Genomic DNA, 25,758 nt, shown 5'->3' with positions numbered 1-25,758 from the left:
GTATCCCAGACAATTCCAATATAGATCATTTGGGCTATCCAGGTTCTATATTTAAGATCTATAAATATCATCAAGTTGTTGGTTTTAAGGGTATCCTGTCTTAAAAGTAGAGGCCATCCAGTTTTAAGGTTGATCTATAAAACGGAAAATAATGCAGACCAGTTAAGATCCTTTTACAATAGCTAGAAGATTGTGAGTGGGAATTAATACTGATTTTCTATAGTTTTTCCCTAAGTATTATTATTATTATTATTACATTATTTATTATCTTTATTACACTACATGAATTTCAGGTGTACAGCATAGTGTTTTCACATCTCTATAAATTATACCGTTCCCCTACCCCTTGCAAGTACAGCTTCCATCTGCCATCGTAGGACGCTATCATGAAGCATTGACTGTATTCCTTATGCTGTGCCTTTTATTCCTGGGACCTATTTACTTCCTAACTGGACGCCTGTATCCCTTCCTCCCTGTCACTCATTTTGCCCATCTCCCCATTCCCTCTCCCCTTTTGGGCTGTATGAGCTCTGTGCCTCCTCAACTCTGCTGATGTGGTGTGGAAGGAACCACAAAAAATAGACACGAATGAACAGCCGTGCAATGCTGTGTCCTCACAAACCTTACTGACAAATACTGGTAGTGCGCCGAATTTGGCCCACGGGCCATAGTTTGCTAAACCCTGAACTACCGTAGAGAATTCAAATTCTCTACTCTGGCAATCAAAGTCGCCCTGTTCTAAACTTCAGTTTGCTTGTCTATCTTAATGTTTTCAGATGCAGATCTGGTTTTACATGGTCTTTGGACAATCACTTCACCCTCTGAGCCTCAGCTCTGTTAAAAGTGAGAATAGCACGCGTGCTTCCCACCACGTACTGTATACAATCACTTATCAAATACCCTTTCCTTCCCCTCTCTCATGTGCTCCCACTCCCAGGCGAACTACTCACTGCTCCTCACAGCGAGCTTTACTCCCCTTGGCATGTTGCTCTTACTGGTCCCCTGATGACTTTCTTACTCATTTCCATGAGTTCAAATTCTTCCCATTCTTGTGCTCTCAGCTTAAGTGCCAAAGTCATGAAAGCTTCCTTCATCTCTCTTAGGCAGAAGTAATTGCTCTTTTCTCAAGTGAAAGAGCACTTTGCTCTCTCTTCAAGCACTTAAGGACTTTTCATCTTAGGACTGTATAGGTGTCTGATTTCCCTCAAACCCGGGGAGCTACTTGAGGACAATGGTCATGCTTTGTGCCTATCTGGGTCTCCACCCTCTTCCTTCATCAAGCGCTCTGCCTCGCACAAGTCAGTTGTTAGCAAATATCTACATGACAAATGATTGGCATCGTGGTAGTCCCTCTCCTCCACCTTGAACAAGTCTAAATAGTAAATACCCCTAGTTGTAGAATAATTAGCTTTTACATTTATCCTGTGGTGGTGGTTAAAACATTGAAAATCTTGTTTTAGTTACTGATGAGCTGATTGAGTCCTGAATAAGCAAAAAGAAACGGTGTTCAAGGCCACCCAAATGTGCTAAATATTTATACATGTCAACTTATGTATACATTCCAGGATTCCTAAAAGTATCCACATGACATCGCCCAGAAGAAGACTGAGGTTCAGAGAGGTTGATACAACTTTCTCTGAGCCTGAAATTGGCTTCTCTCTCTTAGGAGGTAAGAGCTTTTCTGCTGAGTTAGAGAGAACTAGTTAGACAGTTGCCAGCCACCGGCATGCTCCATCTCCCCCTTGGCTCCATTGCATATGGACTTGCTTTTGGTTCTGGCCCAGGTGTTGGTTCTATTTTTGTTTCTGGCCTAAATATTTACTCTAGAAAATCACACATAGCTGCTCATGATTACTCACAGACAAATATCTAGACTTGATTTCAAAGTTCCATGGTACTGCCTTAAAAAAGAAAAAAAAAATTGAAGTATAGGGAGAAAAATCAGACACAGAAGGTAGAAAAAGAAAATAACTATGTTCAATTCATAAATGCCTTGATAAAACTGACTACTGAACCCCCTAGCTTTTCTTCTTTCTCATTATAATGAATCCCTAATGTGTTATTGAGGGTCCTGGTAAATTTCAAGTGCTGCCAAAACGACTGAGGAAAGATGAAAGTGCTGGGATTCATGTCTTCTGAAGTTCCCGCTTAGTCCTTACTCTATAGATGCTATCTGCAACCTTGGTTTCACATTAGAACTATCTGGGGAAGGAAGTCTGCTTCTGCTTAGAATGTAGAAGTGGCACAGAACATCATTCCCTTCTATCATTGAAAAGAGATGGATAATCTACAAAATGATACTTTTTTTCCCCACCCATCAGAGACCTGGGGTCACAAGGCAGCTAAGTGAAATACAAAGAGTGACATGCCTTTCCATTCATAGGCTTGTTCCCCACTATCGCAAACTCATTTTCTGGGAGAGTTTATACTGGGCATACGTTACGCTTTCTACAGGCTGGTTTATACGCCCACTGCTAAATCAAACCAAGTCTGGACGCAGCCATTGATGAGACTGAGGGAGGACAACTCCTTTATTCTTTTGACATCCAGCATTTCATAGGTTCATAGTACACAGGGCAGAAAATATTGAAATCATGATGCTATTAATAATAACAGAAGTGCTTTCATTCATGATGAGAGGAATTGAGTGCACCAGCCAGTCAAGAGCTCAGACAGAGACCCAGGAGGTGGGCTCTTTTATATTCATTGTCACTATGGGAAGACCAATACTGTAGAGCTGTGTTTTCCAACTGTTTTCTTAAGAGCCTTAACATTCAGCAAAGACACCTCAGGGAGAGGAGGGAGAAATAGGTGATCCTCCAGATCCCAGCATCTACAAACCCCGCCTTAGCTGGAAAAGCTTCATTTTTTCTATTTTGTATATTGGGGTCTCATGTATGTTTTCCATTGGACAAAAAGAACTCAATCGAAAGAAAAAAGAATTAGAAAACCCCAGTGTATGGACTTCAGTGAAACCCATCAAAACCTCTAGGGGGAAAGAGAAAAAAAATAAACAACCCTCCTTTCCAGGAGAATAAGTCTTCTTCCTAAAGAATGGTCCAGGGACATCTCGGACCTGGGCAACAGATTAAGAGGACAACAGACTGAGAGGCCAGTTCTTAGGATAGCCAGATCCACTAGATTCCAGCTTTGGGGCACTAATAAAATATCAAATCTTTAAATCAAAACATGGCCAGCTCTACCACTCATCTCTGTTTGTTACTTTCCAGGTATGTTCTAAGGCGGCGAGATCAACGGTATCTGACAAATACTCACAGACAAGAACTGTGGGGAAAGATCTAGATGAGCTGAAATGGGGGGAAAAATAAGAGCCCACTGGACTACCCACTGACTTCTCCCTTGTAAAGGTAGGAGTTGGCTCACATTACATTATGGTTCGTTTTTTTAATGGCCTTGCTTGGAATTTTGCTTGATCTTCCTGATTTCGATTCTGTTCTACTCTCCAATTTTTATTTGCTTTCTTTGCTTTTAAAACCAAGAGGGAAAATGAAATGGATCCATTGAATTACACACTGCCTAATGCTCCTCCCAGTTTAATTCTGTGACTCTAATTAATGTTTTATTGTTTGTGGGGTTTTTTTTTTAAATCATCTGCTCTTTCCCATTCCAAATAGCTGTCTGAATTGTAATAAGACTGTCAACCTATTTACTTTTGAATAACAAGTATGAGGCTAAGAGATACATATATATATTACTTGAAAGATGATTTTATCCTTTTGCTTTATAGTTTCAGGTGTAGAATTTAATGATTCATCACTTCCATACAACACCCAGTGCTCATCACAACTGCCCTCCTTAATCCCCATCACCTCTTTCCCCCATCCCCCCACTCACCTCCTCTCTGGTAACCAGCAGTTTGTTCACTATAGTTAAGAGTCTATTTCTTGCTTAGCCTCTTTTTTTTTCCCATGTTCATTTGTTTTGTTTCTTAAATTCCACATATAAGTGAAATCATGCAGTGTTTGTCTTTCTCTGGCAGCCTTATTTTGCTTAGCATAATACTCTCTAGCTCCATCCACACTGTTGCAAATGGCAAGATTTCATTACTTTTGATGGCTGAGTAATATTCCACTTTACCCATTCATCAGCCACTGGGCGTTTGGGCTCTTTCCATAATTTGGCTATCGTTGGTAATGCTGCTATAAACATTGGGATGCGTGTACTCCTTTGAATCAATATTTTTGTATCCTTTGGGTATATACCTACTAGTGAACTGATAGATCATAGGGTAGTTTTATTTTTAACTTTTTGAGGAAACTCCATACTGTTCCAGAGTCGGTGCAACAGTTTGCATTCCCACCAATAGTGCAAGAAGGTTTCCTTTCCTCCTCTTCCTCACCAACAGTTGCTGTTTCCTGTGTTGTTATTTTAGCCATTCTGACAGGTGTGAGGTGATATCTCGTTGTAGTTTTGATTTTTATTTCCCTGATGATGAATGACATTGAGCATCCTTTCATGTATCTACTAGTCATCTGTATGTCTTTTTCGGGAAAATGTCTACTCATGTCTTCTTCTGCCCCCTCCCCCTTTTTTTTAGCTGGAATGTTTGTTTTTTGGGTTAGGCCATGTATTTTTTTTTTTTAAGATTTTATTTATTTGAGAGTGAGAGAGAGCATGAGCAGGGGCAAGAGGGAGACTCTCCCACTGAGCAGGGACCCCCCCCCCCACTCTGGGGGCTTGATTCCAGGGTCCTGGGATCATAACCTGAGCAGAGGGCAGACACCCAACTGACTGGGCCACCCAGACACTTTTTTAAATGAAAAAAGTCATGTAAGCAATTAATTGGCATCTCGATATAACTGATCTCAAATCATGGTTCAGGTTGTGGTCTGCACTCCAAATAATGGGGTTAATTTTAGTGTTGGGGCACCTGGGTGGTGCAGTCGGTTAAACATCCAACTCTTGATTTCAGCTCCGGTCATGATCTCAGTGTTGTGGGATCCAGCTCTGCCTTGGGTTCCATGCTCAGTGTGGAGTATGCTTGAGAGTCTCTCTTCCTTTCCCTCAGTCCCTCCTCATACTGTCTCTCTCTCAAATAAATAAATCTTTTTAAAAAAATGAGTAAATGTGGGGTGCCTGGTGGCTCAGTGGGTTAAAGCCTCTGCCTTCAGCTCAGGTCATGGTCCCAGGGTTCTGGGATCGAGCCCTGCATTGGGCTCTCTGCTCAGCAGGGAGCCTGCCTCCTCCTCTCTCTCTGCCTGTCTCGGCCTACTTGTGATCTCTGTCAAATAAATAAATAAATTAATTTTTAAAAAAAGAGTAAATGTGCTGGAAAAGCAAAAGTATGGAAATAGTAAAAGGATCAGTGGTTGCCAGGGTTTGGGGGGAGGAGAGGGTCAGTAGATGGAGCACACATTTTTAGGGCAGTAAAAATACTCTGTATGATTTGATAATGAAGGATTACGTCGAATCCATAGGAAATACACCAACAGCAAACCCTATAGTAAATAATGGACTTCGGGTGATTATAATGGGTTAATACGGGTTCATCAGTTGTAAAAATGGACTGTCTGGTGAGGAACGTTGATAATGGGAGAGGCTGTGCCTGTGTGGATGCAGGGGAATTACTGGAAATCTCTGTACTTCCCATTTTACTGTGAATATAAAAGTGTGCTAAAAAATAAAGTCTTAAATGACGACTTTTCTTAAATACAGGTTAACTTTTACATGATTTGGTATCTGCGATTCCTTTTTGATTACAATGAGCTATCTTAAGTTAAAAACATTTTTGGTTAAATAAAATGTGCCACTGTGATGAGTGATATTGCTAATAGGGGAGACTATGTCTGGGTAGGGACAAGGGTATATGGAAAAATCTCTGTACCTCTCACTTTTGCTGTAAATCTAAAACTGTGTTAAAAATAGAAAATCTTGGGGCACCTGGGTGGCTCAGTGGGTTAAGTCTCTGCCTTCGGCTCAGGTCATGATCTCAGGGTCCTGGGATTGAGCCCCACATCAGGCTCTCTGCTCAGTGGGGAGCCTGCTTCCCCTTCTCTCTCTGTCTGCCTCTCTGCCCACTTGTGATCTCTGTCTGTCAAATAAATAAATAAAATCTTTAAAAAAAATAGAAAGTCTTTTAAACAATGAAAACAAAGAAGTAAATGACCCCACAAAATATCATTGTTTTAAATACCTATTGGTGATATTTGTTAGAAGTTCTCTTAAATGATGGTGACCAATTCACGTCTGCAAGTGGAAAATATATACTCTAGTAATATTTCCAGGGCATACTTGTTAATATGTCACTCACTTTTGTTGTGTAGATGACAAGGACCAAGGAAGTGACTTCAGGAGTACAGAAGTAGAGTTTTTGCCTGTAGTGCCACCACCTTCAAAGAGTCAGCTCTGTTAGCTATCTAGTACGGTGGGACTAGATGGCAAGCACATGCCTTCATTTACTTTTTTGATCTTCTTACAGAAGATCACACTTATTTATTTTATAAGTTATTTATAAGTAATTTTATAACTAACTTGCCAGTCTGGCTTCCCAATGTGGGTTGATCATTATTAGGAACAGCTTCTTCTGTAAGCAAATGATGATATTTTTATGGTCTCCCTTTAGGAGAAAAAGTCAGGGAAAGTGTATAAGAAGCTACAAAGATGAAATACCAACTGGCAATTCACTCCTGAGCCATGATCTCCTTGCAGGCTTGAACACAGCAGCATCAGGCCAAGGAACAAAGAATACTACACGGTCTTTGGGGACGTGTGGAAGTGGCTGTGTTGCTTAAGAAAGCTCAGTACCACAGGGTTTATGGGGCTTTGGATGGAGAAGGCAACGTCTTGGTATTTTCCTCATTGTGATTACCTGCAGGATAGACATAATTGCAGGATAGAGAGCCTTAACACCACAAGGCTTGTTTTTAATGTGATTTTAGAAGGACACAGCTATCAGGCTAGCCCTCCAGTCAGATAGCCTGGACATCAGCAGTCAGGTTCAGCAGACCCCGTGGATTTGCGCAGATCCCTTGATATTCTGATATTCCTCAAGTCTCTAAAAAGTACTGTCCTCAGGTTGTTTCTCAACAACCAGGGGAAAAGGGGTTAATGACCAGCTTTGGCTCTATATAAGTAAGTGTAATCGTGGAGACAAGCTAGGGGCTATGGAAATCTCTCTCATTTCTGTCTGCTTGGATAATACTCCCTCACTAGGTATTGCTGAATTCTTGGTATAACTATCACACATGGATAATACTGACGAAAGTCAATGAAATAAGTAAAGCCACTCTTCACTCTTGAAGTAAAAAACAAACAATACCAAGACCAAACTCATTAACTCCTCAACGTAAAGGGAAATTTCTTCCTCGCGGCAGCAGCCGATGAAAGTACCATTGACTAGTGTATGTGGAATGTTTCCAAAGGGTAAGAAAATAAAACTCCGAGAAGAGAGCAATAGACAGTATGAAATACTGGGTAACCCCAGCATCATTTATCTTAGGCAGGCCGACAGGCCTCTATACTGCGATAGACACACACTTTTCTATGCTCTTTCTCTTCTCAGAGTCTGACTCTTGACCTTGACTACCCCTTCCCCCTCAGGCTCCCCAGGTTAGTCTTACCAGTGGCCATGGTCAGACAGACCAGCAGGAAAGTAATACAGGTCTTTGACTTAAAAGATGGAGCTCCTTACACATTAGAATCTAGTCTCTGAAAGTTATCCTATGATAAATTAGCCCATCACTTCTTAAGTTTGACAATTTCTCCCTACCTCATTCCTAAGGTATTTTTCTATTTACAATGAAGGAAGTCCTCTTTGAGACTGAATTTCACCAACTACACAATCAGCCACTTCATAGTGTTTGTGGGCTATCGCTTGTAGTACCCAAACATACTTTGACTTCAAATGATTAATTGCAGAACAAAGGCCTCTTCCGCTTTGCAGAGCTTCTCCCCTGAGGCCAAGGGGAGTGGAAGTTGGGGTGGGGGGGCCCTTGACTTGCCCTGGAATGCACGAGCAGTTAAAGCCAATCACTCTGCACTTGGTAGACGAAGCACCCCAAGCCGTCCCTGCAATGTAGGTGCAGAGTGAAAGGTAACAGCACTGTGTTTCCTCATTCAGGGAGCGGCATCTGGGAGACAGCTTGCAAATCTGAAGCCGGCCCTGTCATTAATCTGCAGGTTTAATTGCAAGGCACAGCTAGTCTCTGGAAGACCTTTCCAATCCTGATTAATGAAGACAAGCATGTGCTTGTAGACGCCAACTCCCCCTGTTTTTGGTTTTGGAACCTACACCACCTACCAAGTCTCACCAAAATCTAGAATTGATCAGAGCCTATTTGCACAGGGTGACTGAAACAAAATGGATGAGGAAACAGGAAGATGGTGTGGAGCAGAGTAGCCTTTCTGGCGCCCCTCAAATCATACTACCCAGGCAGGACCCTATTCCATCTATTCTCTGCCCAAGGCAAGTGCTGTCAGGAGTCCCACAGATAAGCAATTTAGATATATACTAGCTGAATGAAGGAGACTTACTGCGGGTTTCCATTGCTGTCTGCCAAGCCAAGGAAATAAAGTGTGGACAGATGCTCTCTCAAGTTCTTATTTGAGCTCCAAAAAGGTTGGAGCGTTGGCACAGCCATGAGTCCCAAGGATCTTCAGTTCCTTTTTTTTTTTTTTTTTTTTTTTAAAGATAAATTGAAAGTAATATAGTCAAAAACAGAGAGGGTGATTGTTTTACCCTGTTGACTAATCTTTCTTGCTCTGAACATGTCTATCCTCTTTAACAAAAGCTATTAAGATTTTAGACACTTGGGCATAAGCAACCCATATGGGATATATTTGGGGAATCCTATTACCCAAATCCAAAGAAGTAAGATGTCTCATCTATCAATAGCAGACAGCAAATCCTGTAATCAATTTCAACATGGCAAAGAAAACACAGGGATGGTTTATTTAATAAATATGAATTGAGCACCTTCTATGTATAAGGAAATACAAGAGAAAACAAAGAGGTATAACACATTGCCCTTGTCTTCAGGGGCTCATGATTCATTCGAGGGAGAAAAATATCAGTAACTAAATTAATAAAAAAGAAATCACTAATGCCAAAATTGAAGGGATGGTAACTCCCCAGAGTTGTGGTGAAAAGATAAGTCACAGAGACTGGGGAATACTTCATGAATGAGGCAACATGTGATTCCAAGAATGTTCTTCTTACCCCTTTCCTCTCTAAGAAGCTTAATTCATCTGCTCGGTCAATGCTCAGCTCATTTTCTACCTAAACATCATAGGATATCAGAGTTGGAATATACCTTCAAGATCACCCAAGTCTAGCAGTTCCTAAACTTGGCTGAATACAGTAAAAACCAACACAGAATATAGTTCAGAGATGAGAGGAAGATGCAGTTTTTCTACTTAAGGGCATTTCAGAAAGTTTCTAGGGAAGCTGGTTTTGGAGGTAATCCTTAACAAATGACTACATTTTGACCAGCGCAGAATAACGGGGGACAATCCGGTGTAAAGAAATTATCCAATGAGAACACAAAGCAAGAATGTGCAGATGTGAGGAACACTGAGTCGTCAGGGTAGGGACATGCAGGATGAGGCTATAGGAAATGAGGTTGGAAAGTGAATTAAGGGCAAGTGGTTTGGAGGCCCATGCTCTAATTTGGGAGAGAATATGGAGTACTTGAAAGAGTTCAACCTTCGGGTACCTGGGTGGCTCAGTCAGCTGAGCATATGGCTCTTCATTTTGGCTGAGGTCACGATCTCAAGGTTGTGAGATCGAGCCCCATGTCAGCCTGTGTACTCGGCAGAAAGTCTCTCCCTTTCCTGCTGCCCCTCCCCACCCATATATGGGTGCACTCTCTCTCAAATAAATCTTTTTTTTTTTTTTTTTTAATTTGACAGACAGAGATTGCAAGTAGGCAGAGAGGCAGGCAGAGAGAGAGGAAGGGAAGCAGGCTTCCTGCCGAGCAAAAAGCACAATGTGGGGCTCAATCCCAGGACCCTGGGATCATGACCTGAGCCGAAGGCAGAGGCTTTAACCCACTGAGCCACCCAGGCGCCCTCAAATAAATCTTTTTTTAAAAAGAACTCAACTCAAGCTTTAGTGCCAAAGAAAACCTCTATTTTAATCCCCATTCTGTTGTTTCCTAGTGAAACTGTGATACTGGCAATTGATCCACTCTCTTCTGCGTTTCTGTACGGAGTAGGAGTACACCCTCTTCTCAGGGCTGTTGTAAGGAGACAGTGAGTTAATGAGTATACGTGCCAACCATGGCCAATTCTCTTCCCTTTATTTTGTCAGTAATAGAAAATCACAGAATATGTTTAAAGAAATAGATGTAATCTAACTTCTGCTTTAGGAAGAGAACTGGGTCCAGTATTGAGGGACGTTAGAGAGGAAACAGAAAACACATAGAGAGGGAGAACAGAAGGGTGCTCCAATAAGCCAGGTGAGAGCCGAGGTCCTGAAGGAGGGCAGAGCCACTGTGAAAAGAAGGTCCAGAAGAATATGCACTGAGGAGGCAAAACGGAGAGGTCAGCAACGGGTGGAAAATGATTGTGTGACGTTGTGGATGAATCAGGTTTTCAGACTGCCTTTGGCTGCTAGGAGGGAGGGTAGTGATGCAGACTAAAGGTTGGGAAATTGACAGGAGCAGCCTCAGGTGGGAGAGAATACATTCCAAGGGGGACTTCCTGAATTGCAGGCGGAGACTGGGTGTCCTGGGGGGGGGAATGCTTAGTGCGCAGCAGGAGATTTGGATCTAAGACTTGGAACTCAGAGCTTGGGTCTGGGAAGGAAGGCACGAGGGGTTGGCAGAGCTGGTCAGGGAAGCTACGAGATTAGATGGGACCAGCTAGGGAGAGGGTATGAGGAGACAAGAGAAAAGTCATCTGGACTTCGGCAAAGGTTCTCTCTTGAGGAATAGAAGAAAATGAGGGGCTCACGGAGGAGCGGCTGTTTTCACAGATTTTTATGCAAAAGGAAAATAAATTTTTCTTATTTAAGCGGCAGTTACTTTGGCCTTTCCTATGGCAGCAGAGGCTTTATCCTTATCGATACAGGACGAAGGCAGGCTGTGCCAACAAAAAGGAAGTAAGAATAAACCCAAACTTCTCTTTTAAGAAGCTAGAAGGGAAAGGAAAGAGACGGAATGATAGTTTCCAGAGGGCAGAGGGTCAAAAGAGGTGTTTTTTTTTTTGTTGTTGTTTTTTGTTTTTCCAAATCAATGCTCCTATACGTGCTACCATTTCTAAGTTGACCATCTCCTCTCCTTATTCATGGAATATTCTGCCAAAGTAGTTTCAAATTTATTGCTTGGGAAATAAGCAGGTTTGATTTTTTTGTGGTTATGGTAATTCTGCTTGTAAGTCAGCTCTTTGGGACATTTACTGTTTGTATATTTGTCTTCAAATGTGACTTAGAAAAATGCAAAGTTTTGCCAATTTACTAGGTGGTGATTACTTGAATTACTGCAGGAGTCCTTCAACATAGGACGCTTCTTAGCAGGCAAGTGTATACAGACCCTTTGGCCACCCAACAGAGGGCCAGGGAAGAGAACGTTAACTTGTTACAAGTTACTGTAATGACCATGTATGCATGTCAGTAGGAAAGTGGAATTCAATAAATAAAAATTTTAGTTTGTGGAACTTTTTCCAGGAAAAAATTTATCATATAAAGAGAGGAATTTCTGCAACATCTACACTGCGATCAATGGCTCCTTTGTGGGCTAAATGACGGCCTCTCTAAGTTTCCAACTCCTGGTCCTAAAGTGACCTGAACGGTTCGGAGCTGTGAGGACAGCTTTTGGGATAATCCCACAACAGCTCTCAACTATCTGCCGTCAAGAGTATGGCAACTGCATAATTAACCATAATCATGGCAAGTAATACACTTAGAACAGAAACCCTGTTGGTATTGAGCTGAACTAAAAATGAGAAAGTAACCATTTATTCCCCCATAGTGTAAATTACAGCTATGTGTGTAATGAGATTTCTTATTTGCATTTTTCATAAAACTCACCAAACTCCTTATTCACTCATTACTTACCCATTACGGGTTTTTTAAATGGCACTTTTAAAGTTTGCTTTGGCTCAGAGTGAATTATTTGCCAAGATTTTATTCCTGGAGTCATGAATCCCCTGAGAGTTCTTTACCTTTTGCAAATTCATAGCTCATTTTGTGGGTCCTATCGGTTTGTGGTCTCTTGTGTGCATGTGTGAGGAACAGTCTTAAGATATCCTAGTACTGAAATATTTCGCAAGAAAGAGTCTTATATCCTGGAGTAATTAAACAAGAAAAAAAAAAGAAAAAAGCAGAAAATGAATAAAGAGTAGTCAATAAAGGTAGCAAAAATTAGCTTACCTCCTGGAATTATGCATATGCTTAGATAATCTGTTGATTTAATAGGTAGAAAAATATGTGCTACAAAAATTCATTGTATGCTTGGATTTTAAGAAGCACAAATACAAAAGTACATGAAAAGGTAAAATGAGGCAAGGCTGCCTCTGAGAGTAACAATTTTGATGAACTTTAGTAAGTCACTAAATGCAATACTTGATACACATGAGCAGAGGAAAACATTTTTGTGTGCACACTTAAAAAAACAAAAAACAAAAAACAGTGTCTCCAAGACCAATATTACTATTGTAGGGGAAGAACTCAGGGCACAAGGCAAGTTGACTACAGACATTTACCAGCCAAGATGGCAAGGAAAATTCTTCCTGCTCCCAAATCTCTCCCCAGCTCACTGCCAGGCCTTGGCCAGAAATGCCTTCCTATACAATCCCTAATGAGAGCCATTATCTCAGGAATGAAACACACTTTCCCTCAGAATACTAAGAAAGTAGTTTCTAGAATCACAGACATTTCTAGCTAGAAGAGAGCATCCCAATACATTTTTTTAACAGTGTGACAATTGTGTCCGCCCACATAATAAGCAACTGGCCCGAGACTGATCACATAGGAAATTATTGACATAAAAATGCTGGTTTCCAACTCTCTATCTAGAGGTCTTTTTTGTACTACCGAGCACTGCCTGTAATCAGAAGGGGTTAAAGAGGGGCCTGGTATGCTTCACGGCAAAGATAAATTCCAGTATTTGGGACAGGATGAGGACTGGCGGGCCACAGATCGAAGGTCCAGGGACTGGAGCATCCTGGACTTGCTCCTGGATACACAAGTTGCTATTTTGCCTAATGCTTGCTTAAATGCCAAGGACAATTTAATGACATTAATATACCGTCATATAGTATCCTGCTCTTCTACTGATATACTTGATCTGCACGTAAATCATATCCCTAGTGGAATACTATGTCTCCTCTACTCAAAACCAGAACTGCATCCTGACACCAGCCTAATGCTACAGCTTATCATTCACTCCTAAGGAACAAAAACATGGGATGTTTTTATAAGACAGTCATTTGTGTGTTTAGATATTATTCTGGGTTTTATGAGGGGGAACTATTACTTAACAGGGTGATAGTTTCATCAGTTTCAATTTTGCATCAAGCTAATGTGTATTGGTGGAAAACCATGTTAAGCAGAATAAGAAATAAATATTCTCTACCACCACAAATTGATTCCAAGTGGCCTAAAGAAGTTCTCAACACTTCCATTTCATTTGGAAGTGAATTTACACCTTGGAAAATATCATTATTTCTCCTTAATTTGTCCCAATGATTTCTGGATTTTAATTGGCCTTCAAGTATATTTAAAAATCAAATAGGTGTAATTAGTTTTGATGGAATCCCAAACTATAGCTTTTTCTTTTTTTCCTAGTAATTTGCAAGCTATTAGGTTTTCATTGGGTTTTGAATTTCCTTTTTAAGGATGTCTTTGTATTATGTGATGTTACTTCCTGATATTTAGTCTTATTGGGATTTCCTGGAAAAGTATATAATAAAAAATAATAATATTGAACATGATTAAATGCGTGTCCAAATAAAGTGATCATGTTGTTTCTCGTGTAATTATAATGGAAGAATTCAAGTTAATTTGCTTATTTTAGCATAATGAACATGTGACTCCCACAGTTTAAAAGCTAAAATCCTTAGCAGGTAGAGGACAATGAAAAAACAAAACAAAACAAAACACCTCACATCACAAGAAGACCCCAGATATTAATCAGTTTGTTTAACTGGATGAACAGCCATATACATAATGTGCTACTTGTTTCTTAACAAGTAGATTTCTGGAAACAAACTGCCTCCAAAAATATTTTATGAGCTGTCATTAACTTCAGAGATGTTTTTCTAGGTTGGCAACCTTGGTGATCCATCTCGCAAAAGCATGGCTGGAATGGAGAGACCCCTGAAATTGCTAAATGAGGAGAACTGAGAAGGGTCTTGTGAAGTCATGACCCTTGAAAGGTGTTGGTTTACAGAGTGTGAAGCAGGCAATTCACCAGCTGCACCCAGGAAGCCGTGCTGGACGGGCTGGTGGTCAGCAGGGAACAGCGCTTTGAAGGAAGGCTGGGTGGATCCCACTGCCATGGCAGACTCACAGTTCGTCTGCTCGGACTTCTGTGATGGGGGATAACGCCTTAATGTGGGTTACAGTTCAGTATTTCAAAAGACGATTCTTAAACTGAAAAGCAGTTAATTACCCTTTCTTTCTCCCCCCCCCCCGGACCATTTTTCTGGGCTCCAACTAGAAGAGCAAATTCACTGAGGGTGATGCTCAAAATCTGAGTCATGAGATCTTACGCAAAGGCTGTCCATGCAGGACGCACCAAGGGACTGTCTGGCCTTCGGGTATGGGTGTGGAGAGCTGCCTGGCGAGCTGCTTCCCTGGGAGAGGGACAGGAGATGGGCTCTATCACTTTCCTTTGGGGCTCACTGAATAGAATCTGTGCCACAGGAGCTTAAGATAGCTGAAAAGACCAAATAGGCAACCGCAGGGCAAGAGCAAGAAATCAGGTACCAAAAGTTTTAGGGTTTTTTCCTCCTCCTCCTTACTATTATTATTTTAGAGATTTTAATTAATTAATTATTTATTATTATGACAGAGAGCGAGAGAGCACAAGCAGGGGAGCACCAGGCAGAGGGAGAAGCAGGCTCCCCGCTGAGCAGGGAGCCTGATGCGGGGCTTGATCCCAGGACTCTGGGAACAAGACCTGAACTGAAGGCAGACACTTGACTGGCTGAGCCATCCAGACACCCGTCCTCCACATTATTATTAATAATCTATTTCGTTAACAATGTCACAACTCTTCCTTTGCTTCACTGTATCTATATAATGGATCTACTCACTTTAATTCCCATGTTTTCAAAGAAGAAGTGGTGGAGAGAAATGCTGATATGCATTTTTTTAAAAAGTTTTTATTTATTTATTTGACAGACAGAGATCACAAGTAGGCAGAGAGGCAGGCAGAGAGAGAGAGGAGGAAGCAGGCTCCCTGCTGAGCAGAGAGCCCGATGCGGGTCTTGATCCCAGGACTCTGAGATCATGACCTGAGCCGAAGGCAGAGGCTTACCACACTGAGCCACCCAGGGACCCCCTGATATGCATTTTTTAAAGGTCTTTGACATCGTTGGGTGGGGGGGGGAAGCAGACTTTTTAAGAAAAAAGTCCCCGAGTGTAATAATTAGATACTTGGGAATACTGGGTCAAAAACCTCTAAACATGGATCCTTTCAAAAATAGCTTTTTAAGGTGAAATGTATTACTGTATAGTATGTGTGTACATGCACATAGACATATTAGGTATATGCCATTTCTCTAATCACAAGAACAAAAATACTGAATTACGGAATTCCAGGTCTCAATGTTTAGTGAGCTATGGGTGCTATAGTTGGATAAACCATTTCCCTTAATTTGTAGACGTTTTTTTGGTCTCCTTCTCCTCCGCTTTGAATGACACTCTCATACATCTGTTCTGCGGCGGTAGTACACCCAGACCTTTTTGAAGTTTAAATGCATGATACCCTTTGTAGAACAGTGGTGACCTGATCAAAACAGTGATCCAGCAGAAATGCTTTTTTTTTTTTTTCTGATAAGCAGGGCCAAATTTAGTCTCTTTCTAAGCAGAATGAGCTCTCTCTCTCTCTCTCCCTATACTCAAGTGGAGATTTTTCTTCTACCCACGACTAATAAAATCAGGAGGCTGCAATGAGGCTGAGCGGCAAGCAGTTTGATGTCCTCAGCAGGATACGAGGAGTCAGAAGTCGCGCTGTAAATCCAGAGCGGGGCTTCAACACTGTGTTAAGTGTGGCCCGAGTCTCTGAGATTTCCTTTTGATGCAAGTTCAGTATATTAATGGGAAAAGCATTCACTTTTATTTGTCTGCACTGTCTGCGACAGCAAGGCTGCCTCATTTAGCCTGGGCCAACGTGAAAATACACAGAGAAGCAATCTGTTGCAAATTAGCACAGCTCCCCTTTCATTTACTAGCTAGTAATTGGAAGGGGTTAAGAAAGTGTAACTTATCAGACCACGTGAGCTATCTGCTTGTGCGACAGCACGCCTCCCCTAGATTTCCCCGTGAGCCCTCAGGCAATAATCTTTCCTCAGTGGCCACTTGATCTGAAAGAAAACCCTGATGCGTGTGAAATGTGCTCCCTTGGTGAGGTCTGACAAGGCAGTTTCCTGGACTCCTGAAGCGGGTATTGATGATGCCATCAGAACCTTACCTTTCTTTAGATATAGCTTTACTCTCCCGCTTCCAAATGGTCTTGAAGTCGCTGCAGAACTCGTACCACACCATAAACACATAGTTGGGTGTGATCTCCTTCTCACCGGACTTTGGCTTCATCCCAAAATATCCTACCGTCGTTTCAAAACTGCAACAGGTAGGGGGTAAAAAAACAGAGTGAGGTGGGCGCGAGGGCGGTGAGAAACTGTCCACACCCTCAGGGCCGGGTCACGGGGGGTGTTTCCCACGTATTCATTCTCTAAGACAGAAGCCCAGCCCGCATAGTGACTGTGGCTTATCCTGAGCCTCAGAAAACCTGTTTGGTTAAACCACTTCCCCAGGAAATTCAATGTGATACTCCTGGTCACACCTTACATGTATGAACATGAGCATCTCTGACTCTAGGGGGGTGCGCTGGTAAAGCTAGGAGTTTGACTTCGTCTCAAACCCACGTCATTTACTAGCTCTTCATGTGGTGATGATATTCTGGTTTTGCAGCCTTCGCAGTGGTCAGTTAGACAGCCCATCGGGAATAAGTACTCTGTTGAGCGCTTCACGGAAAATCAAGAGACTATTCTACCCTCATTCTGCCATCCGCTGGCTTTGTGACCTTAGGTCAATCACTCAGCATCAGACTCTGGTTTCCTTGAGGGTGAAATGAGACAGGAGACTCAGAGCAGATGATCTCCGAGAAGGTTACACTTTAAAGCCTGATACACTACAAAAATAGAAACCACTGATGCATACATAGAAAGAGGTATAACAGAAGGCACGTTAAGGTTTGGGTGCAAAACCATCTTTGATCCTGGAAAGACAATCTCTGAACTGGCCAGAAAAGAATCCAGGTTTTCCAAAGTCGATTCTCAGGCATAGCCCCGAGAATCTCCTGACCTACCCCATGGAGAGGCTCACTGCACACACACGGCTCAGGCCTCCCAAGCAGCCCTTCTTGGAGGGGCTAGCTTTGTAGCAATTTATAGCTCTGTGCTTAGTCCCCCACCCCCAACCTCCACCCACCCAAAGCCTCCCAAGCTCATTTGCCAGGAGCAAGAACACTTAAATAAATGGCCCTTTTTTCTGGGGTGTTGGAAACTAATCAAAGCAGGAATGGCTGGCCACGTTTACTACTCAGTGCTCTATCATCTGTTCAGACACAGCGTTTTTTTTTTTTCTTTTTCCTTTTTTTTTTTTTTTTTTTTTTTGTGGCCATCCTGAATCCTGAGTTTCTAATGGAGCTCCATTCAATGGCAATTGTAAAACCCTGAAGCCCCGTCACTATTACGGAGAATACTTTCATCTCGTTCTCCATTATTGGGCAATATGAATCTCATAAGATTTTATCACATTTCACAGATGAACTGTTAATTGATTCCATGGCTATGATTAGGTGAGATCCAAGCTGGAGCTGCAGCTCTGAGTCCCATAAATTCTTGGTGCTTCTGTAAATAATAAATCTGTTCTTAATGCAAATTAAAACTACCGGCCAGGGAATTTTGGCTCCTAGTTATTAAAAGACTGGAAGTGTATAAGCAGAGAAAGGCAATAACTGCGGTAATTCCTTAAGGGACTCTCTTATAGTTCCCAACATACATAATTTGGAACAAAACCATTAATGGAAGAAAAGTCGCACTATCAGGCGACTCCTAACTGTGTGGCAGTCAAAATACTGATAAAACCCAATGTACGCTCTATGGCATATGTTTCATTCACAAGCAAAATTATATTGACTGTGGCGTGGAAACACACCCGTAGAGGGTTATGTAACTGACAGGAACAGGCTGTGAATTTCTTACAGAATCCCGGGGCTTCAGAACTGGAGCGGACTTATAGGCCAAGTCGTCTAAGGTTCTCATGTCTGAGATGAGAAAACAGAGACCTGGAAAGATTGAATGACTTTATCCGGGGGCAGAGCTGGGCCCACCACTCGTGTCCCCTGATTCTCAGGGAAATCGTTTATCCACTCCACCCTTCTGTCGCTCGTGCTCATCGACACAGGCGTTTAGGAAATAAAAGTCTTATTCCTTTTTTTCTTTCTTTCTTTCGGTTTCCACTTTAGACACAGGTGCCCCTCGGTAGAGCCCATCATCATCGTTCTTCTCTTCCTTATGGTTGATATGGAAACACCCATGCTTGTGCATTAATAGAGAAGAGAGAGTCTTTCCCTCTTTTTATTCAGAGGAGCAGAGGACTTCCTAGCAGGATATAGTGAAGAGGGCAGGAACTCTGGTCACTGTGCCTCACGGGTCACCCCAGCACCTCTGGCGGTGTCTGGACTCTCGATCCTGAGACCCAGATGCTGCAAATGCCAGGGTCGCTTTGGGCGTTATCACAGAGCTTCAGAAAAGCATGTCAACATCCTGGAGGCCTCACTTTTCCCAGCCTGCACTGGCGCTAACCCTAAATGCTCACCACCTCTCCTCCTGGGGGTTGGGAGGCACTGCTTGCACGGGGCAGAGACTAAAGGAAATAGTGAATTTCAGCATGCCCCCTCTCCTGCCACCGCACCCCCCCCCACCCCCGCCCCTGGTATGTTTGAAAAACTAAGAATGCAAGTGAATTCAGAAGAACCAGAGCAAACACAGGCCCGGGGGTGGCCTGGCTTTGGCACTCTGCAAATTTGACAAAGATGGGCCTTATTTGAACTCAGGGTTATCCCTTTGTTCAAGGAGGAGCTAAAGGGCTAGAATATGAGTCTACAACTGCTTCATAAGGTCCAGACTACTGTCCTCCTGAAATCTGATGATACTTAACAGCCATTTTCCAATGGACAAAGGGGCTGTCGTGCTTTCTGCAATTTCTGTTTCTCAGCAGGTAACTCTCAAATAGCTTCCAACTTTTATATGACTGATTTCTAATCATCTGTTAGGTTCCATAAAACTTCTTTTCTTCGATCTATTCCCTCCCCTATCCCCCCCCCCCCCGCCAATTCCTTGTCTGATTTCTATCTTTTTCATTCAGCTAAATATTTTTAAAGCACAGACAACGACACTATTGAAGAGCCTGTGGCGACGTGAGCTGTTTTACTTTTGTGTGTGGAGATGCCAGAGCGGGACGTGTCCCCTTATGGTTTCACACACACGCCTCTAGAAACTGCTTAGGAAAAGCAAACATGCCGTGGCCTCAGAGTAAATTGTTTCTCTTGAGAACAAAACAGAAGACTTTACTAAATCTCACACAAATATTGCAACATTGACCACCAGCCTCCTTAAAAAGTGCAGGCAAACAACTGTGGCTTCTACATTAAAGATGGGATCTAACATATTTCATCTAGGACATGAAAGCTGCACTACCTTCACCACAAAGTCACGGAAAACACTGACAACTAAAATTTATGAGCCCCCTCAGCATAGCTAATGCACAGCAGCAGCTCTGGCCCCGCGAATGTTGGCCCCCCTTTTTCCTTAAGCAAGAATCTTGAAGAAATATTAGAAAGTTGACATCCGCCCTGGAAAGCCAAATTTCTGTTTGGCCCGGCAGCAGTGTGCCGTTGTGGATGGTCTCTGCTGGACTCACTATTCTTCTGGAACACGGACGTATTTGCTTTCCACAGGAGGAAGGGAAAACTTAATATAGGGATAAGGCTGACCGAGGGGCACAAAAATATAAGAACATCATCATGTGTTTTGATTGCTTGGTTGATTGCTTGTTTTGATTGATTGATATATCAAGATGATATATCCTGACTCAAGAACATGTCTGCACTTAAAAATGCAGGATTTGCCTCGAGTTCACTTTCATCTGCATTTGAATTTGATTGGTAGTTGGAAGCAGGGCAAGTTGTTGGTACCCATCAAAGCTGATCGGACAGCAGGGTCTATAGGCTTTCAGAACTCTTGGAAATTGTGGCTAGACAGGAGGAAATGGTTGGTTTCTGGAGTTTGTTCATTTGCATTTAATGAACTCCTTGCTTCAGAGATCTATAAAGCTCGCCGTCCTTCTAGGCTATTTCCTACCCCTACCTCTCACTGAGTGTTCTAATACTTCTCGAATTGGCACCAGCACCATGTATCAGTGTTCTCTGTGCTGAAGATGAGAATGCTTCAGTATATTTTCACTCACCCTTTTAAGAGTGGAGGCATTGCCAAGCTGACTGACCTGGTCATCTGACAAAAATAAAAGCCTTTATCAGAGACCAGAGCCACTGATTACTGGGTGAACTGGATGGTTCCATTCTGCTCTCTAATAAGAAAGAGAAGAGCAAAGAAGAGGCCTGAAGTGGGTGAGGGTACGGCAGAAGAATTCTGAGGTCTCTTCCAATTTCTTTTTAGATACAAAGTAAGACCCTCATTCCCACTTGCCCCCTGTTTACCGTATCCTCTCAGATCTGAGGAAAGACACAATAATAAGTCTTGTAGGCATTTGCATAATTGGTTTAATCTAGTTGTAATCCTGGGAAGGATCACATTGTTCCTAACTTCCATAACGTGGCCGAGGAACAGAGAAATTTGTTGTGAGGCAGAGCGCATCATGACGCGATGCTTGTCACTCACTTCTGAATGGTTCTGTGCTCTCTGAGGAGAAATATTTCCAAGTCTCATCATAGAGCTTTCCCTTCAGATTCCGACAGAATCTAACTGCTCATGGATCTCAACAAATGGGGCCAAAAGAATGGCTAGTCAGACAGAATGCTAAGTAAAATCAACCAGTCATAAAATTTAAAAAAGTGCTGTGTTGGGGCTCCTGGGTGGCTCAGTGGGTTAAAGCTTCTGCCTTCAGCTCAGATCATGATCCCAGGGTCCTGGGATCAAGCCCCACAGTGGGGTGTGTGTGTGTGTGTGTGTGTGTGTGTGTGTCTGCTCAGCAGGGATCCCGCTTTCCCCTCCCTCTCTGCCTGCCTTTCTGCTTACTTGTGACTTCTGCCAAATAAATAAATAAAATCTTTTTTAAAAATGCTGTATTGATTCCACTTATATAAGGTATCTACAGTAGTCAAAGTCACAGAGACAGGAAGTAGAAAAACAGTTACCAGGAGCCGGGGTGGGGGAGGAGAACGAGGCTAGTTTTGGTTTAATGGGTACAGAGCTCCATTTGGAGATGAGTTAGTTCTGAAGATAGATGGTGGTGATGGTTGCAGAGCAATCTGACCACACTGAAAAATAACAATCATAAAAAGGAACAGCTAGGCAAAGAAAGGACTAAGGCCATGTCAGAGCCACTTACCTTTTCTGTGCATTCTCCAAGTGACTTTCTTCCATTTTATGCTCTTTTTTGGCTGTGAAAGAGAATTAATTATTACTAAAACAGTGTTTTCTTCCATCCTATCTTTTGTGTCATCTTCTAACTTTGGTTACACCCATGTGTTGTCAAAATAATTCTGAATGCAGGGGTTGGCAGCCCCTACCAGATGCCCTGGATGGAGAGAGTTCTCAACTGGTTATATTCCACACCCGCCCCCCCCCCCCCGCTTTCTTGAGAATGGCGAGAGCTAATGGTGGCCATATAATTTACTGTTCTCACTGGGACACTCTTGAGAGTGGAGAAGGTGATAACTAATAATTACATCAGTACAAAAACATAAATTGGAACAATTCTGACCAGATTGGTACAGGTGGTCACCCCAGCTATGGCTAGCCTCTTGGTGAGCTTTGGCATGTACTTGGCACTCTCCCCCCAACCCCAAACATCAGAAACCCAGAACCTTTTACAGTAGTTCTGCTTGGGTTCAAAAAAAATTCACTGGAACCCTTGCACACAATGTCTCTACACACAGAGAGCAGTCTGGTGAAGCCTATGGTCTCCTTTCTCAGAAAAAAAATACTTAAGACTACTAAGGAAATCCATGATACTGTGATACAGCTCTGAATTTATAGATTAAGAACCAGTGTTCTGTAGGAACAATATTTATTTAGGAGGTTTCATTTTTAGGTGGTGCTTTTACATATCATTCTCTCTAATCAGAAAATAATACTATTATACATGATAATAACACTTCTTCAGTTTAAAAATATCTAGAAAAGTAGGCAAGTCATTATCTATATAAGGCTTAAGGTTCCTTTCATTTAGGGCTACAATGATATCAAGTGAACAGGAAAAGAAAGTCAGTCATATCTACCACAGCCTATGACATGAAACTTCATGAAAGATATTAAGGGATTTTTAAAAAAGATTTATTTATTTATTTGAGAGAGAGAGAGAGAGAGCATGAATAAGCAGTGGGGAGGGGCAGAGGGAGACAGAGAAGTAGGGTTCCTGCTGAGGAAGGAGCCTGAGTTGGGACTTGATCCCGGGATGCTGGGATCATAACCTGAGCTGAAGGCAAACGCTTGACTGACTGAGTCACCAAGACACCCCATATTAAAGGATTTAAAAATAGCAGTATTTTGCTAAGCTTAGCTCTGCCATGTATGGCCTGTGTGACAGTGGTCAAGTTATTCATGACCACCTGCCTAGTATTGACTCATCTGCCCTATAAGAACAGCCACAGTGACTACCATCATGCAGCCGTTACAAAGATTAAATGACATAAGGCACATCAAGGGATTGGCACACAATATATGATCAATGAATGGCATGAAAGGTATTATTAATACCCCATCATCATCATTAACTTCATCACTGATTTTAAAAGTCAATTTTATGAAGTTACTCCCCTGCTCAAAACCTTCCAAAGGCCTGTCGTCACCCTTGATATAACTGCTAACATCTTCAAATGCCCCCTGAGGCCCTGCAGGTCTGCTCCCTGACTCCTCTTTGACATCACTTCCTCTCTCTCACACTACTTCCTTCCCAGCCTTTCTGCCTTACAGACTTACTGATACTTGAGCACATTGAGCACGCGCACTGGGGGGTCTTCTGTACTTGCTGCACCGTGCCCACTGTCTATGCATACTGGCTCCCTTCCTGTTTTCAGGTTTCAGCTCAGATATCACCCTCTCTGACCATTGCTACACATCCCTGTCCTCTTCCCCAACTCTCTGAATCTCTACATGTTACCTTTTTTTCCGCTCAGCCTCTATCTACCTGGTAGACTATTCGTTTTCTCATGCATTTATTATATGACCATTGCATGCAAGCTCACGGAGAGAAGCAACTTCCTCTGGCTTGTTTTCTGCTGAGCCTTAAACACGGGAAGAGTGCCTATAAAATAACTTATTTTAGTTGAAAAATGCATATATTGGACAAATGTTGTTTAGAAAGAAAGATACTAGGTTTCCTAAACATAAAACTTGATAGTTAGAATACAAATATAGACTAAACAAGAATGTCAGGCTGAAGTTGCATACTATTACCTCCAAGGCCCGTAAATGTCAATGAGCAGAAATGACTTTTTTAATATTACAATAATTCTGTTTTGAGAAAGATACCACTTTAGGTAAAATCATAGTTTTGGTCATCTTTTGAAGTATCATTTCCCCCATCCTCCTAGTGGGGGTCTCTGTGAATTAGTCTCCTTAGCCAGTCAGACAGAAAGAAGAGACCAAGTCTCTGCTAAAAGACAAGTCCTCCAAAATGGGAAACAAACAAGTAGTTTGTTCTTAGCCAGTGATTCTTAATTATGTGCATGGCCAAACACAAGGAAAAATTCCTTTGAGGCTTGAGTGTTTGTCCTGGAGCACCTTTGCTGTTCTCCCTGGTGGTTTCTAACTGGCTACTTCCAGGCAGGAAGTAGACCGTAGTCAAGCTGTCTTTGCATATAAATTCACTGACGAGAAATACCCTTTCTACAAGTAATTAACCATTCAATAAGATTTTGGAATAGCTCTCTAAATACGGTTATTTGGGAAAAAAGCAGCATTCAAAATGTAAAAAGAGGTGTTACCAAGAGGCCCAATGCATACCACAGGGCTGAAGGCTTAGGAGGAGAGAACCTTCAAGAAAATGAGAAGAACCTAGAGATATTAATTTTTCCCTAAGCAAAGGGCCTATTTACAGATAGAAAAGGCAGACACTTCCATGGTGTGACGTGGAAGCTCTACCAGCCTAAAATATTTGTTCCATCAAAACGTGTGACATTTCCGGTCATATCATTATACAATTTCAGTCTTCATAGTGCTCTAAGCCAAACAAAAAGACATTACCTGGAAGGAAAATGTTTAAAGATTGGAGTCACAAACTCAAATTCTAGTGTCAGCAGCATATAACGCAACTGTAGGCCAAGCAGAAGAATCCTTACATTTTAAAATTCTATCCTTTGCGTCTCGATGCTGGAACTGACAGTCTCAGCGTAGGGAAGCCAAGAGGCAGTGGCAGGAAAATGGGAAGGCCTTGCCGCATGGAAGGGAGGGAAGGCACTTAACACTGGTACCAGATCTTCCACCTTTTTCAGAGAAGCTAAAATTTTAAATGAATGGTCCCAAATTTTAAAAAAAAAAATTTTTTTTTTTTTTTTTTTAAATACTATAGGACAAAGGGAACATTCCTGCTGGCCATATCGGGTTCTGCAAGCTCTGACTTAAACCCTTAGTAGCAAAAGACACAATGATGTAGGTGGGTTTGTTCTTTTGTTCCATGTGCCAGACCCTATTCTAGATGCTTGGGATCCCCCAGTGAAGAAAGCAAAGGTCCCTCTAGAATCTTCATTCTAATTGGGGAAGACAGGCATTTAAACCTGAGAGAATAAGATCCAATGTGAGTGATTTTTGGTAAGGGGTAGCAACAAACATTTCTAGAGCATGGCTTGTTGCCTATAGGATACTTCATGTGGATTCTTGAATTAGGGTGCCAGGGACAGCCACGGTATGCCACATAGATACTAGGCACCCCAAAGGGTGACAGTGTCTAAATGGAAGATGACAAGTCTTAAGTGCAAATAGTGTTTACCTTACAGCTTTTACTAGAAGTGGCCCTGAACTTTATCTATGGGATTTAGTCTTCTATTCTGCAAAGCTACACGGACAGTAGCATTCAGGTGTTTCCTTTTTAGCTTACATTTCCTACTATGAGTGTGGTGGGGGTAGGGGAGGCTTCTTAGAAGAGTTAGATTTGGAGAAGTTGACAGATAAAACCAACATGGCACCAGGGGATGTATAAAAGTCACAGGCATCCCCAACCTTGCCCTTCTCTCTTCTCTTTCTGGCACAAGAGGCTGTCTCACTATCTGCAATGAGTTAAGTATGATGATCTGACAAATCAGAGGAATAAAGTAATTGCTTAGGATGATGACACTCTCACATTTTAAGAAAATAAATGCAATAAGAAAAACAAATCAGAATACTAAA

General features: G+C 42.1%; 1 protein-coding gene across 3 annotated transcripts in view; it reads right to left on the bottom strand.

Moving 5' to 3' along the window:
- Nucleotides 1-25,758, bottom strand: part of FMN1 (formin 1) — a 402,553-nt gene that overhangs the window by 9,050 nt on the left and 367,745 nt on the right. For all 3 annotated transcript variants that reach the window (XM_059372455.1, XM_059372453.1, XM_059372454.1), the window contains 2 exons: nt 21,761-21,812; nt 16,599-16,748 (listed from right to left, as the gene is read on the bottom strand). In XM_059372455.1, the coding sequence (XP_059228438.1) occupies nt 16,599-16,748; nt 21,761-21,812 (202 nt within the window). The remainder of the gene's footprint in view (nt 1-16,598; nt 16,749-21,760; nt 21,813-25,758) is intronic.

This window comes from Mustela nigripes, chromosome 13, assembly GCF_022355385.1.
Source record: "Mustela nigripes isolate SB6536 chromosome 13, MUSNIG.SB6536, whole genome shotgun sequence".
Classification (NCBI taxonomy): Eukaryota; Metazoa; Chordata; class Mammalia; order Carnivora; family Mustelidae; genus Mustela; species Mustela nigripes.
The sequence above is the reverse complement of the archived record's forward strand: the minus strand, read 5'-3'. Positions and strand labels throughout refer to the sequence as shown.